The sequence below is a fragment of the Pseudophryne corroboree genome, chromosome 3 (assembly GCF_028390025.1).
Source record: "Pseudophryne corroboree isolate aPseCor3 chromosome 3, aPseCor3.hap2, whole genome shotgun sequence".
Lineage (NCBI taxonomy): Eukaryota > Metazoa > Chordata > Amphibia > Anura > Myobatrachidae > Pseudophryne > Pseudophryne corroboree.
In genome coordinates, this window is record NC_086446.1 from 212,581,574 (window position 1) to 212,597,660 (window position 16,087).

The following is a 16,087-nucleotide window of genomic DNA, read 5'->3' on the forward strand; positions in this document are numbered from 1 at the left end:
TAACTTCCAGTAGGGCCACACGTTACATGATTGAGGCAATGAAAAATGTGTTGCACATTTCTGATGTTACCCCAGGTACCACAAAAAAGGGTATTATGTTTGGAGAGAAAAAACTACCAGTAGCTTTTCCTCCATCTGAGGAGTTAAATGAAGTGTGTGAAGAAGCGTGGGCTTCCCCTGATAAGAAACTGGTAATTTCTAAGAGGTTACTAATGGCGTACCCTTTCCCGCCAGAGGATAGGGCACGTTGGGAAACATCCCCTAGGGTGGATAAAGCGCTCACACGCTTGTCAAAGAAGGTGGCACTACCGTCTCCGGATACGGCCGCCCTGAAGGAATCTGCTGATAGAAAGCAGGAGGCTATCCTGAAGTCTATATATACACACACAGGTGTTATACTGAGACCAGCTATTGCTTCAGCATGGATGTGCAGTGCTGCAGCTGCGTGGTCAGATTCCCTGTCGGAAAATATTGATACCCTAGACAGGGACACTATATTGCTAACCGTAGAGCATATTAAAGACGCACTTTTATATATGAGGGATGCACAGAGGGATATTTGCCGGCTGGCATCTAAAATTAGTGCAATGTCCATTTCTGCCAGGAGAGGATTATGGACTCGGCAGTGGACAGGAGATGCATATTCTAAAAGGCACATGGAAGTTCTGCCTTATAAGGGTGAGGAGTTGTTCGGGGATGGTCTCTCGGACCTTGTTTCCACAGCAACTGCTGGGAAGTCTACATTTTTACCCCATGTTCCCTCACAGCCAAAGAAAGCACCGTATTATCAGGTAAAGTCCTTTCGGCCCAATAGGGGCAAGCGGGTTAAGGGCGCGTCCTTTCTGCCCAGAGGTAGAGGGAAAAAGCTGCAGCATACAGCCAGTTCCCAGGAGCAAAAGTCCTCCCCTGCTTCCTCTAAGTCCACAGCATGACGCTGGGGCTCCACAGGCGGAGCCAGGTACGGTGGGGGCCCGTCTCAAATATTTCAGCAATCAGTGGGCTCGCTCCCGGGTGGATCCCTGGATATTTCAAGTAGTATCTCAGGGGTACAAGCTGGAATTCGAAGCGTCTCCCCCCCCCCCCGCCGTTTCCTCAAATCTGCCTTACCAACCACTCCCTCAGGCAGGGAGGCAGTGTTGCAGGCAATTCACAAGCTGTATTCACAACAGGTGATAGTAAAGGTGCCCCTACTTCAACAAGGACGGGGTTACTATTCCACAATGTTTGTGGTACCGAAACCGGACGGTTCGGTGAGACCCATTTTAAATTTGAAATCCTTGAACACATATATAAAAAAATTCAAGTTCAAGATGGAATCGCTCAGGGCGGTTATTGCAAGCCTGGACGAGGGGGATTACATGGTATCACTGGACATCAAGGATGCTTACCTGCATGTCCCCATTTACCATCCTCACCAGGAGTACCTCAGATTTGTGGTACAGGATTGTCATTACCAATTCCAGACGTTGCCGTTCGGTCTATCCACGGCTCCGAGGGTCTTTACCAAGGTAATGGCCAAAATGATGATACTCCTTCGAAAGAGGGGAGTTTTAATTATCCCGTACTTGGACGATCTCCTGATAAAGGCGAGGTCCAGGGAGCAGTTGTTGGTCGGGGTAGCACTATCTCGGGAGGTGCTACAACAGCTCGGCTGGATTCTAAATATTCCAAAGTCACAGCTGGTCCCTACGACACGTCTACTGTTCCTGGGAATGGTTCTGGACACAGAACAGAAAAAAGTGTTTCTCCCGGAGGAGAAGGCCAAGGAGCTGTCATCTCTAGTCAGAGGCCTCCTAAAACCAAAACAGGTGTCAGTGCATCACTGCACGCGGATCCTGGGAAAGATGGTAGCTTCCTACGAAGCAATTCCATTCGGCAGGTTCCATGCAAGAACCTTTCAGTGGGACCTCTTGGACAAGTGGTCCGGATCGCATCTTCAGATGCATCGGCTGATAACCCTGTCTCCAAGGACAAGGGTGTCTCTGCTGTGGTGGCTGCAGAGTGCTCATCTTCAAGAGGGCCGCAGATTCGGCATACAGGACTGGGTCCTGGTTACCACGGATGCCAGCCTTCGAGGCTGGGGGGCAGTCACACAGGGAAGAAACTTCCAAGGACTATGGTCAAGTCAGGAGACTTTCCTGCACCTAAATATTCTGGAACTAAGGGCCATTTACAATGCCCTAAGTCAGGCAAAACCCCTGCTTCAAAACCAGCCGGTACTGATCCAGTCAGACAACATCACGGCGGTTGCCCATGTAAACCGACAGGGCGGCACGAGAAGCAGGACGGCGATGGCAGAAGCCACAAGGATTCTCCGATGGGCGGAAAATCACGTGTTAGCACTGTCAGCAGTGTTCATTCCGGGAGTGGACAACTGGGAAGCAGACTTCCTCAGCAGGCACGACCTCCACCCGGGAGAGTGGGGACTTCATCCAGAAGTCTTCCAAATGATTGTAAACCGTTGGGAAAGGCCACAGGTGGACATGATGGCGTCCCGCCTCAACAAAAAGCTAGAAAAGTATTGCGCCAGGTCAAGAGACCCGCAGGCGATAGCTGTGGACGCTCTAGTGACACTGTGGGTGTACCGGTCGGTTTATGTGTTCCCTCCTCTTACTCTCATACCAAAGGTACTGAGGATAATAAGGAGAAGAGGAGTAAGAACTATACTCATTGTTCCGGATTGGCCAAGAAGAGCTTGGTACCCAGAACTTCAAGAAATGATATCAGAGGACCCATGGCCTCTGCCGCTCAGACAGGACCTGCTGCAGCAGGGGCCCTGTCTGTTCCAAGACTTACCGCGGCTGCGTTTGACGGCATGGCGGTTGAACACCGGATCCTGAAGGAAAAGGGCATTCCGGAGGAAGTCATTCCTACGCTGATTAAAGCTAGGAAAGAAGTAACTGCAAACCATTATCACCGCATATGGCGTAAATATGTTGCGTGGTGTGAGGCCAGGAAGGCCCCAACGGAAGAATTTCAGCTGGGCCGTTTCCTGCACTTTCTACAGTCAGGGGTGACTATGGGCCTAAAATTGGGTTCCATTAAGGTCCAGATTTCGGCTCTATCGATTTTCTTCCAGAGAGAACTGGCTTCACTACCTGAAGTTCAAACTTTTGTTAAGGCAGTGCTGCATATTCAGCCCCCTTTTGTGCCTCCAGTGGCACCTTGGGATCTCAAAGTGGTGTTGGATTTCCTAAAGTCACATTGGTTTGAGCCTCTTAAGACCGTGGAATTGAAATATCTCACGTGGAAAGTGGTCATGTTGTTGGCCTTGGCTTCGGCCAGGCGTGTATCAGAATTGGCGGCTTTGTCGTGTAAAAGCCCTTATCTGATTTTCCATATGGATAGGGCAGAATTGAGGACTCGTCCCCAATTTCTCCCTAAGGTGGTATCAGCTTTTCATCTGAACCAACCTATCGTGGTGCCTGCGGCTACTAAAGACTTGGAGGCTTCCAAGTTGTTGGACGTAGTCAGGGCCCTGAAAATTTATGTTTCCAGGACAGCTGGAGTCAGAAAGACTGACTCGCTATTTATCCTGTATGCGCCCAACAAGTTGGGTGCACCAGCTTCAAAGCAGACTATTGCTCGCTGGATCTGTAGTACGATCCAGCTTGCACATTCTGCGGCTGGACTGCCGCATCCTAAATCAGTAAAAGCCCATTCCACGAGGAAGGTGGGCTCTTCTTGGGCGGCTGCCCGAGGGGTCTCGGCTCTACAACTTTGCCGAGCAGCTACTTGGTCGGGGTCAAACACATTTGCTAAATTCTACAAGTTTGACACCCTGGCTGAGGAGGACCTAGAGTTTGCCCATTTGGTGCTGCAGAGTCATCCGCACTCTCCCGCCCGTTTGGGAGCTTTGGTATAATCCCCATGGTCCTTACGGAGTCCCAGCATCCACTTAGGACGTCAGAGATAATAAGAATTTACTCACCGGTAATTCTATTTCTCGTAGTCCGTAGTGGATGCTGGGCGCCCATCCCAAGTGCGGATTGTCTGTAATACTTGTATATAGTTATTGTTTAACTAAAGGGTTATTGTTGAGCCATCTGTTGAGAGGCTCAGTTGTTATCATACTGTTAACTGGGTATTGTATCACGAGTTATACGGTGTGATTGGTGTGGCTGGTATGAGTCTTACCCGGGATTCAAAATCCTTCCTTATTGTGTCAGCTCTTCCGTGCACAGTATCCTAACTGAGGTCTGGAGGAGGGTCATGGTGGGAGGAGCCAGTGCACATCAGTGGTCTAAAGCTTTCTTTTAGTTGTGCCCAGTCTCCTGCGGAGCCGCTATTCCCCATGGTCCTTACGGAGTCCCAGCATCCACTACGGACTACGAGAAATAGAATTACCGGTGAGTAAATTCTTATTTTCTTGTTCTATATCAATCATTAAACTCAATCATTAAACTCCTTGTGCTTTACATTTTCTGTACACAGTGTGAGTTAGAATTTCACCATATGGCCTGTACTAACGACTTCATTAGTAAGAATTACTTCTATTTCACACTTAGAAGAGAGATTTCCGTTTAAAGAGCTTGAACATGCCTTAGCGTTATTATGAATGCAGTCTCTATTTATCGCTGTAAAATATTTTAACAACCACTTGTTAAACCTCCTTAGCAGCAAAGAAGCAAATTAATGAGTGTTTTAGGCTTGTTCTTTGCACCCAGAGCAGGATTTTACTTGAAGAGTCCTGCTTAGCGTCTTTAACCTATTCATGGCTGAGATCCTGTGCTGCAGGAATGTGCACATTGCCTGCCGCAGCTGATCCCAGCAGTATTTAGTCTCCTCCAAAGCAGGATAATGTTTGTTTTGCTTACATTCTTACGAATGTCTAGCAAGGCAGTCTAGGAATCCTGTGGCTGTGCCTGCTGAGGCCGTCCTGCATCAAGTTTGTCTGACTTGAGGTGCTGCTATTTAAGGACTCCAATGTAGTGTGTTAGCTATGCAAGTGGTTAGCTAGAGCTGGAGTTTTCAAGTCATGGGACAAAACTGGGCCGTATTCCCAGCCACACAGAGGGTGGGAATTCAGTAGGAAGGAAGGCCTATTTGTTTAAATGTCTTGTATGTAATAGTGCAGGAGTCGACAGGAAAATGACACAATGTTTCCCTTGTGCTGCTCTGTTTGGGTAAGTAGCTGATGGCGTATGCGTGGAAAAGCTCAGCACAAGCTTGGCTAATCATAACCCTTATTACTTCACGAAGTTCTGCAGACTGCTGTGCATGGTAGGCTGCTTTCTTTACTCCTGCACAGAGCGACGTGGTTTTTCCTGGCCTTAGACTTTTTTTCCTCCTCATTTGCCTATGGGGAAGTGAGCTGTTTCAAATAAATGTTTGTAGAAAATGGTAAGTGCTAATTAACAGGGTATGCATTATGAGGATTGTCACAGCTGTTTTACTTGCTTAGCATAAAGCAGTGCTCTGTCTGGGAAGGTGTTCATGTTTGCTAAAGAAAGTGTTCTTGGAAAGTAGGAAAATAACATGGTTATGTTTTATTTGCGTTGTAGTGTTTATTTTCGTGCATGCCGTTTGATATTCTTTTTCATATGCAGAAGCTAGAAGAAAAATATAAATACAGCTGTTAAATCTGTTAATCTGTCATATGCTGTGGGAAAAAAATGCAAAAATGATTGCTATCTGTAGATTATAGTGTAACTACTTTGTGATTGTGTGTATATTTAATATTATAATGTGTAAATACATAACAAGAAAATATAGATTTGGAACATTGTGTATGCAATACCTATTGTGTACACAATTCTGTGTTATAACACAACTTTGCCAGGAAACTGAATTATATTGTTATTTTTAGGTAAAGGCGAAAATATGAGTCATTTTGAAAGAACGGAGAGGAATCTGCGACAGCAGCCGCAAGTGTTTTGGAAAAGGTCCCCTCCCCGTCTTAATGGGCAAGAGCAGTACCACTTGAGCAATCCTGACCACTACCACAATGGAAGGTATGAACAGTGTTAAAAGTTAACCCCTTCCATTCTGTGTTCTGATCATATTTTATTAAGTATTGCACAATTTTGATTCATTTAGACCAGACTCACAGCCCTGAATTTTTTTTAATTATGAGAATCTGATTGGCTTCTATGTGCAACATCTCCACTTCTAAAAACTCGTACTTTAGTAAATACTGTATACCCAGGCATATATTTACTGAAGTGTGGGTTTTTAGTAGTGGAGATGTTGCCCATAGAAACCATTCAGATTCTAGCTATTATCTTCTACAAGGTGCTAGATAAATGATGAGTAGAATCTGATTGGTTGCTATGGGCAATATCGCCACTTCTGAAAACCCACACTTTAGTAAATAATACCCCACAGACATAGCTAGTCTTAATTTAATGCAGTAGATCTGACTGAGCTGTGTGTTGTATGATGATCAGAAAAGAACAAAACCAAAGCGTTCACAGATAATACATTTATGTATTCCTCTTATTGTAGAACGAGTTGAAATGTAAAAACATTATTGCAAGCAGTACATTTTTAATTGCATTTTGGATGAGCTGGTAGGCTTTTATTACTAACTAATAGTATACATTTTTAATCGCATTCCATGAATAGTTTTGCTTTTTTATGAACGCGTTAAAAAGTTTATTTTTGTTCTTACATATGAAATAAGATCTAAATATATTGCACCAAAGTACACTTGGCTGAACATTTCTCTATTTTTAACACTGTGATAAAGTTTTATAAATGGATTTTTCTATTAGTAAAGCACTTTACAAAGTATTGTGGGCTACAATTTCGTTTTAACAAATTTTAAAAGACTCCATAAACAGTAATTAATATGTGACTTTATATTAAACGTGATAGTCATAAGATGGTAGCATTGTAAAAAATATTCCTTCTTATCTTTTGTTTGTGAGGCAAAGGTTTCTATACACAGCATCATTTTTTGGGAAAAAACAGAAAGGAGTCACTTAAAACCAACTCTAACTGGCAAATAACAGTGGTTTGTAGAGGGCCAGATTAAGGCTGGTGGGGGGCCCCGTGCAATGAACACACACACACACTCACTCACTCACTCACTCACTCTCACTCACCCACTCACGAACCAGCACAGCAACGCACTCTGGCGGCTCAGTCAGTGTATCGCAGAATAGTGAAGCGAAATCCCGCGAGACACTGACTGAGCCGCCGTTGCGTGTTACTGGTCTGACTGTACATGGAGCGCCTCAGCGGCTGCAGAGGAGGACTGCCCTGACTTAGAAAGCAATCATTTGAGGACCCAGGACAGCTGCCCCCTCTTAATTCTGCTTTGGGTTTGTACATGACTAGTTAGCAAGTTTCTTTGCAGCTTCAGTCTAGGTTTGTGAAGTTCACTTTCCTTTATCATTTTGGATTAATTTGTGTTTTAAATTTGAACTGTCTTCCATCTGTGCTGGCATACGTTAAGGCTGGTTACACACTTGTCAATATATCGTTCATACAGCCGTGAATGATGTATCTCCTAGACCAGCTGCTCATGTATACAGCTTATATATATATATCTGTGACCGTCGTTCAAAGATGTATCATGTCGACCCTGCAGAACGGCCAGGGCCGTTTCTTGGGGCAGGCGAGCAGTGCAACCGCACTGGGCGCCCGCCGCGGCACTAACTGTGGCTCCCTGCTTCCCCCTCCTATTTCTCCCAGAGAAACCCTCTCGGGGGGCGGAGTTTCACGGAATGACGCAGTTGCGTCGTTACGTCACGACGCAACCCCGTCACTCCGCGAAATCCCCCCCCCCCACGCGGAGTACAGAGGGGGATCCAAGTTAGGAAGAGGGAAAGGCCAGCGCGAGGAGCGACTGGTGAGGCGGGCCGAAGAGCGGTAATCGCCTCTGTAAGTATTCTCTCTCTCTCTTAATGTGTAAAATGGGGACACCTGCCGTAATGTGTGAAATGGGGACTCTTGCCTGCCGTAGTGTGGGGATTTAATGTATCAGGGGCATTGCGGTGTGTGGCATAATATGGTGCAGGGGGCATTACTGTGTGGGGCTTAATATGGTAGAATTTTCTTTTCCTGTGGAGGTCGTGATCTGTTGGAGCAGGGTCAAAAGCTGGATTGTGAGGTAGTCTTTTCAGACGAGGCCATGCCCATTTAAATGAGACCACACCCATTTAGATGAGGCCACACCCCTTGCCGGGTGCGCGCGCACGTTCTAGGTGTGTGGGGGGACACATTTTTTTATGTCATGGGGGGCGCATTTTTAAATCTCGCACTGGGAGCCAAATTGGCTAGAAACAGCCCTGAGAACGGCCGATGCCAATATATCATGCAGCTATATCTGTAAATCTGCCAGTATGTATGGGCAACCCTCCGACTGAAAGCTGTATCAGCAGCAGAAACCATTGAATGACTCTGCAAGCGGGCGGGCATATATACATGGGACTGCTAACCAACCAAATTGGTCGAACGATTGGTAAGTGTGTATGTACAAGATCGTTTGTGCATAAACTTTACCAAGCCTAAGTAGTCACAAAAGCAATTAACTTTTTGATTATTATACAGGGATATAAAATTGGTGTAACAGGTTTCCACTCATTTTCTTATCAGTACTAGAAAATCAGTTACTATGGGCAGTGCCCCTTTTTTCTACTAAGTTACCAGTTATGCTGTTTTGTGTAGGTGCCATCCACTGATTAAGATGTTTTATTATTTTGTCAGTGATGTATTACTCTAAACATAGTTCTGTTAATACATCAGTATGCAAGGGGGCCTGCATAAAATGACTTGTTGTAATGTATACTCAGTGGCCACTGTATTAGCTAAATCATTCTAGTACAGGTTGAGTATCCCTTATCCAAAATGCTTGGGACCAGAGGTATTTTGGATGTCGGATTTTTCCGTATTTTGGAATAATTGCATACCATAATGAGATATCATGGCAATGGGACCTAAATCTAAGCACAGAATGCATTTATGTTTTATATGCACCTTATACACACAGCCTGAAGGTAATTTTAGCCAATATTTTTTATAACTTTGTGCATTAAACAAAGTGTGTGTCCATTCACACAATTCATTTATGTTTCATATACACCTTATATACACAGTCTGAAGGACATTTAATACAATATTTTTAATAACTGTGTGTATTAAACAAAGTTTGTGTACATTGAGCCATCAGAAAACAAACTCTCACTCTCTCACTCTCACTATCTCACTCTCGCTCAAAAAAGTCCGTATTTCGGAATATTCCGTATTTCGGATATTTGGATATGGGATACTCAACCTGTATAGAGTAGGACTCCAGATCAGCATGTATTCAGCAAGGTGCTGGAATTTTCTTTTAGAGATTCTGGTTCTTGTTGATATGATAGCATCAGGCGCTTGCTGCAGATCTGTTGTCTGCATATATCCCACTACACCACATCCCAGAGGTGCTTTATTGAATTGAGATGATTGATGAACCAGCTTGAGGTGTGTGCTTTGTAACATGGTGGTGCAAACGCCATAAAAAGATGGGTAGACTGTCCATAAAGATATGCATGTGGTCAGCAACGATAGGTAGGCTGTTGCATTTAAACAATGCTTGTCTTGTATAAAGGAGCATATTGTGTGCCAAGAAATAATTCCTACGACCATTAGCCCCCAACCAATCAGCCTTACAAAATGCCCGATCACCTGTATATTGCAGTACAAATAGAGATTTGTCAGACCCAATCTACACATATCCAGGTCTGGTGACCCTGTGCCCACTGTAGCATCAGTTCCCTGTTCTTTACTGACAGGAATGGAACGCGGTGTGGTGGTCTATTGCTGTAAGTCATCCACTTCAAGGTTTGATGTGATGTGCTTTCTGAGATGCTCTTCTGCAAGCTACTGGTTTTCTCTGACGTCCTAGTGGATGCTGGGGACTCCGTAAGGACCATGGGGATATAGCGGCTCCGCAGGAGACAGGGCACAATAATAAAAGCTTTAGGATCAGGTGGTGTGCACTGGCTCCTCCCCCTATGACCCTCCTCCAAGCCTCAGTTAGATTTTTGTGCCCGGCCGAGAAGGGTGCAATCTAGGTGGCTCTCCTGAGCTGCTTAGAATAAAAGTTTAAGTTAGGTTTTTTTCTTTCAGTGAGACCTGCTGGCAACAGGCTCACTGCATCGAGGGACTTAGGGGAGAGAAGTAAACTCACCTGCGTGCAGGATGGATTTGCTTCTTAGGCTACTGGACACCATTAGCTCCAGAGGGAGTCGGAACACAGGTCTCACCCTGGGGTTCGTCCCGGAGCCGTGCCGCCGACCCCCCTTGCAGATGCCGAAGTTGAAGAGGTCCAGAGTCCAGAAACAGGCGCCAGAAGACTTTCAGTCTTCATAAGGTAGCGCACAGCACTGCAGCTGTGCGCCATTGTTGTCAGCACACTTCACCAACAGTCACCAACTGTCACTGAGGGTGCAGGGCGCTGGGGGGGGGCGCCCTGGGCAGCAATGTATAATACCTTTTTATGGCTAAAATACATCACATATAGCCCTTGAGGCTATATGGATGTATTTAACCCCTGCCAGATCTCACAAACTCCGGGAGAAGAGCCCGCCGAAAAGGGGGCGGGGCCTATTCTCCTCAGCACACGGCGCCATTTTCCTGCTCAGCTCTGCTGTGAGGAAGGCTCCCAGGCTCTCCCCTGCACTGCACTACAGAAACAGGGTTAAAACAGAGAGGGGGGGCACTTATTTGGCGATATGATTACATATATAAAAATGCTATAAGGGAAAACACTTGTATAAGGGGTTGTCCCTGTATAATTATAGCGTTTTTGGTGTGTGCTGGCAAACTCTCCCTCTGTCTCCCCAAAGGGCTAGTGGGGTCCTGTCCTCTATCAGAGCATTCCCTGTGTGTGTGCTGTGTGTCGGTACGTGTGTGTCGACATGTAGGAGGACGATGTTGGTGAGGAGGCAGAGCAAATTGCCTGTATTGGTGATGTCACTCTCTAGGGAGTCGACACTGGAATGGATGGCTTATTTAGGGAATTACGTGATAATGTCAACACGCTGCAAGGTCGGTTGACGACATGAGACGGCCGGCAAACAAATTAGTACCTGTCCAGGCGTCTCAGACACCGTCAGGGGCTTGTAAAAACGCCCATTTACCTCAGTCGGTTGACACAGACACGGACACTGACTCCAGTGTCGACGGTGAATAAACAAACGTATTTTCCTTTAGGGCCACACGTTTCATGTTAAGGGCAATGAAGGAGGTGTTACATATTTCTGATACTACAAGTACCACAAATAAGGGTATTATGTAGGGTGTGAATAAACTACTTGTAGTTTTTCCTGACTCAGATAAATTAAATGAAGTGTGTGATGATACGTGGGTTTCCTCCGATAGAAAATTATTGGCGGTATACCCTTTCCCGCCAGAAGTTAGGGCGAGTTGGGAAACACACCTTAGGGTGGATAAGGCGCTCACACGCTTATAAAAACAAGGGGCGTTACCGTCTCCAGATACGGCAGCCCTCAAGGAGCCAGCTGATAGGAAGCTGAAAAATATCCTAAAAGTATATACACACATACTGGTGTTATACTACGACCAGCAATCGCCTCAGCCTGGATGTGCAGCGCTGAGGGGGCTTGGTCGGATTTCCTGACTGAAAATATTGATACCCTTGACAGGGACAAGATTTTATTGACTATAGATGCATTTCTATATATGCGAGATGCGCAGAGGGATATTTGCATTCTGGCATCAAGAGTAAATGTGATGTCCATATCTGCCAGACGAAGACACGACAGTGGTCAGGTGATGCAGATTCCAGACGGCACATGGAAGTATTGCCGTATAAAGGGGCGGTCCATCGGACCTGGTGGCCATGGCAACAGCTGAAAAATCCACCTTTTGTTACCCCAAGTCACATCTCAGCAGAAAAGGACAGAGTCTTTTCAGTCTCAGTCCTTTCGTCCCCATAAGGGCAGGCGGGCAAAAGGGCCAGTCATATCTGCCCAGGGGTAGAGGAAAGGGAAGAAGACTGCAGCAGGCAGCCCATTCCCAGGAACAGAAGCCCTCCACAGCTTCTGCCAAGTCCGCAGCATGACGCTGGGGCAGTACAAGCGGACTCAGGTGCGGTAGGGGGTCATCTCAAGAGTTTCAGCACGCAGGGGGCTCACTCACAAGTGGACTCCTGGATCCTACACGTAGTATCCCAGGTGTACATTGGAAATTCGAGACGTCTCCCCCTCACAAGTTCCTGAAGTCTGCTTTACCAACGTCTCCCTCCGACAGGGAGGCAGTATTGGGAACAATTCACAGGCTGTATTCCCAGCAGGTGATAATCAAAGTACCCCTTCTACAACAAGGGAAGGGGTATTATTCCACACTATATTGTGGTACTGAAGCCAGACGGCTCGGTGAGATCTGAAATATTTGAACACTTACATACAAGCGTTCAAATCAAGATGGAGTCACTCAGAGTAGTGATAGCGAACCAGGAAGAAGGGGACGATATGGTGTCACTGGATATCAGGGACGCTTACCTACATGTCCAAATTTGCCTTCTCACCAAGGGTACCTCAGGTTCGTGGTACAGAACTGTCACTATCAGTTCAGACGCTGCCGTTTGGATTGTCCACGGCACCCCGGGTCTTTACCAAGGTAATGGCCGAAATGATGATTCTTCTTAAAAGAAATATGGACGCTTTCCTGATAAAGGCAAGGTCCAGAGAACAGTTGGAGGTCGGAGTAGCACTATCTTAAGTAGTTCTACGACAGCACGAGTGGATTCTAAATATTCCAAAATCGCAGTTTTTTCCGACGACACGTCTACTGTTCCTAGGGATGATTCTGGACACAGTCCAGAAAAGGATGTTTTCTCCCGGAGAAGAAAGCCAGGGAGTTATCCGAGCTAGTCAGGAACCTCCTAAAACCAGGAAAAGTATCAGTGCATCATTGCACAAGGATCCTGTGAAAAATGGTGGTTTCTTACAAAGCGATCCCATTCGGTAGATTTCACGCAAGAACCTTTCCGTGGGATCTGCTGGAAAAATGGTCCGGATCGCATCTTCAGATGCATCAGCGGATAACCCTGTCTCCAAGGACAAGGGTGTTTCTTCTGCGGTGGCTGCAGAGTGCTCATCTATGAAAGGGCCGCAGATTCGGCATTCAGGACTGGGTCCTGGTGACCACGGATGCCAGCCTGAGTGGCTGGGGAGCAGTCACACAAGGAAAAAAATTTCCAGAGAGTGTGATCAAGTCTGGAGACTTCTCTCCACATAAATATACTGGAGCTAAGGGCAATTTACAATGCTCTAAGCTTAGCAAGACCTCTGCTTCAAGGTCAGCCGGTATTGATCCAGTGGGACAACATCACAGCAGTCGCCCACGTAAACAGGGCGGCACAAGAAGCAGGAGGGAAATGGCAGAAACTACAAGGATTCTTCGCTGGGCGAAAAATCATGTGATAACACTCTCAGCAGTGTTCATTCCGGGAGTGGAAAACTGGGAAGCAGACTTCCTCAGCAGGCATGACCTCTACCCGGGAGAGTGGGGACTTCATCGGGAAGTCTTCCACATGATTGTAAACCGTTGGGAAAAACCAAAGGTGGACATGATGGCGTCCCGCCTGAACAAAAAACTAGACAGATATTGCGCCAGGTCAAGGGACCCTCAGGCAATAGCGGTGGACGCTCTGGTAACACTGTGGGTGTACCAGTCAGAGTATGTGTTCCCTCCTATGCCTCTCATACCAAAAGTACTGAGAATCATGAGAGGGAGATGAGTAAGAACGATACTCGTGGTTCCGGATTGGCCAAGAAGGACTTGGTACCCGAAACTTCAAGAGATGTTCACGGAAGACCCGTGGCCTCTACCTTTAAGAAAGGACCTGCTCCAGCAGGGGCCTTGTCTGTTCCAAGACTTACCGCGACCGCGTTTGACGGCATGGCGGTTGAACGCCGGATCCTGAAAGGGCATTCCAGATGAAGTCATCCCTACCCTGGTCAAAGACAGGAAGGATGTAACCGCAAAACATTTTCACCGCATTTGGTGAAGATATGTTGCGTGGTGTGAGGCCAAGAAGGCCCCTACAGAGGAATTCCAACTGGGTCGTTTCCTACATTTCCTGAAAACAGGACTGTCTATGGGCCTAAAATTAGGGTCCATTAAGGTTCAAATTTCGGCCCTGTCGAATTTCTTCCAGAAAGAACTGGCTTTAGTGCCTGACGTTCAGATGTTTGTAAAAGGGGTACTGCATATACAGCCTCATTTTGTGCCCCAGTGGCACCTTGGGATCTCAATGTTGTTTTGAGTTTCCTAAAGTCACATTGGTTTGAACCACTCACCACTGTGGACTTAAAATATCTCACATGGAAGGTGACGATGCTATTAGCCCTGGCTTCAGCCAGGCGTGTGTCAGAATTGGCGGCTTTATCATATATAAAGCCCTTACTTAATTTTTCATTCTGACAGGGCAGAATTGAGGACTCGTCCTTAATTTCTCCTTAAGGTGTTTTCTGTTTTTCACATGAACCAACCTATTGTGCTACCTGCGGGTACTAGGGACTTGGAAGACTCCAAGTTACTTGACGTTGTCAGGGCCCTGAAAAATATGTTTCCAGGACGGCTGGAGTCAGAAAATCTGACTCGCTGTTTAGCCTGTATGCACCCAACAAGATGGGTGCTCCTGCTTCTAAGCAGACGATTGCTCGCTGGATTTGTAATACAATTCAGTTTACACATTCTGTGGCAGGCCTGCCACAGCCAAAATCTGTAAAAGCCCATTCCAAAAGGAAGGGGGCTCATCTTGGGCGACTGCCCGAGGGGTCTCGGCTTTACAACTTTGCCGAGCAGTTACTTGGTCAGGGGCAAACACGTTTGCTAAATTCTACAAATTTGATACCCTGGCTGAGGAGGACATGGAGTCTCTCATTCGGTGCTGCAGGGTCATCCGCACTCTCCCGCCCGTTTGGGAGCTTTGGTATAATCCCCATGGTCCTTACGGAGTCCCCAGCATCCACTAGGACGTCAGAGAAAATAAGATTTTACTTACCGATAAATCTATTTCTCGTAGTCCGTAGTGGATGCTGGGCGCCCATCCCAAGTGCGGATTGTCTGCAATACTTGTACATAGTTATTGTTACAAAAATCGGGTTATTCTTGTTGTGAGCCATCTTGTCAGAGGCTCCTTCGTTGTTATCATACTGTTAACTGGGTTCAGATCACAGGTTGTACGGTGTAATTGGTGTGGCTGGTATGAGTCTTACCCGGGATTCAATATCCTTCCTTATTATGCACGCTCGTCCGGGCACAGTATCCTAACTGAGGCTTGGAGGAGGGTCATAGGGGGAGGAGCCAGTGCACACCACCTGATCCTAAAGCTTTTATTATTGTGCCCTGTCTCCTGCGGAGCCGCTATATCCCCATGGTCCTTACGGAGTCCCCAGCATCCACTACGGACTACGAGAAATAGATTTATCGGTAAGTAAAATCTTATTATTTCTGTTATAGTCATTTTCCGGTCAACTTGGACTAATCTGGCCATTCTCATTTGACCACTGTTCACTGTTTGTTGTTCTGTGCACCTTTCTCTGTAAGCTCTACAGACTGTTGTGCATAACAATCCCAGTAGAGCAACTGTTTTGGACAAACTCAAACCATTGTGTCTGGCACAGTCATTCATTTACAATACATTTCTTCCTCATTCTGGTATTTGATCTGAACAGCAACTGAACTTCCTGACCCATCTCTACATGCTTTTATGTACCAAGTTGCTGTCATATTATTGACTTATAAGCTATTTGCATTAGCAATAATGTTTACTGGTGTACATAATAAAATAGCAATGGAGTGTAGACTGTTATTGGTACGTATTTGATAAACCATAAATCTTTCAGTATTTATATACAGTGTGCTGGAATTGTTACTGCTTACTTTAACTGTAAAGATCGTTTATATTTCAGTATTTTTATTTGTCTAATATCCACTTGCTGCTGTCTAACCGCTAGTATTTTAACTATTGATCTTGCTCTAGAAAGTTGACCTTGGAGGTGAGAAGAAATATATTTTAAAGCTTAAATATTTCCTGTAGTAGATGTAGCATGAAAAACCTTCATGTGGAAATGACTCATTGCTACAAAAACAACCATTGATCAGTGTCTTAATGTTGTTCTGT

General features: G+C 45.9%; 1 protein-coding gene across 6 annotated transcripts in view; it reads left to right on the top strand.

Annotated features, from left to right (window-relative positions):
- The window catches only part of CCSER2 (coiled-coil serine rich protein 2), a 377,220-nt gene that overhangs the window by 191,098 nt on the left and 170,035 nt on the right, over window positions 1-16,087 (top strand). For all 6 annotated transcript variants that reach the window (XM_063958811.1, XM_063958812.1, XM_063958809.1 and 3 more), the window contains one exon: window positions 5,810-5,954. In XM_063958811.1, coding sequence (XP_063814881.1) covers window positions 5,810-5,954 — 145 coding nt within the window. The remainder of the gene's footprint in view (window positions 1-5,809; window positions 5,955-16,087) is intronic.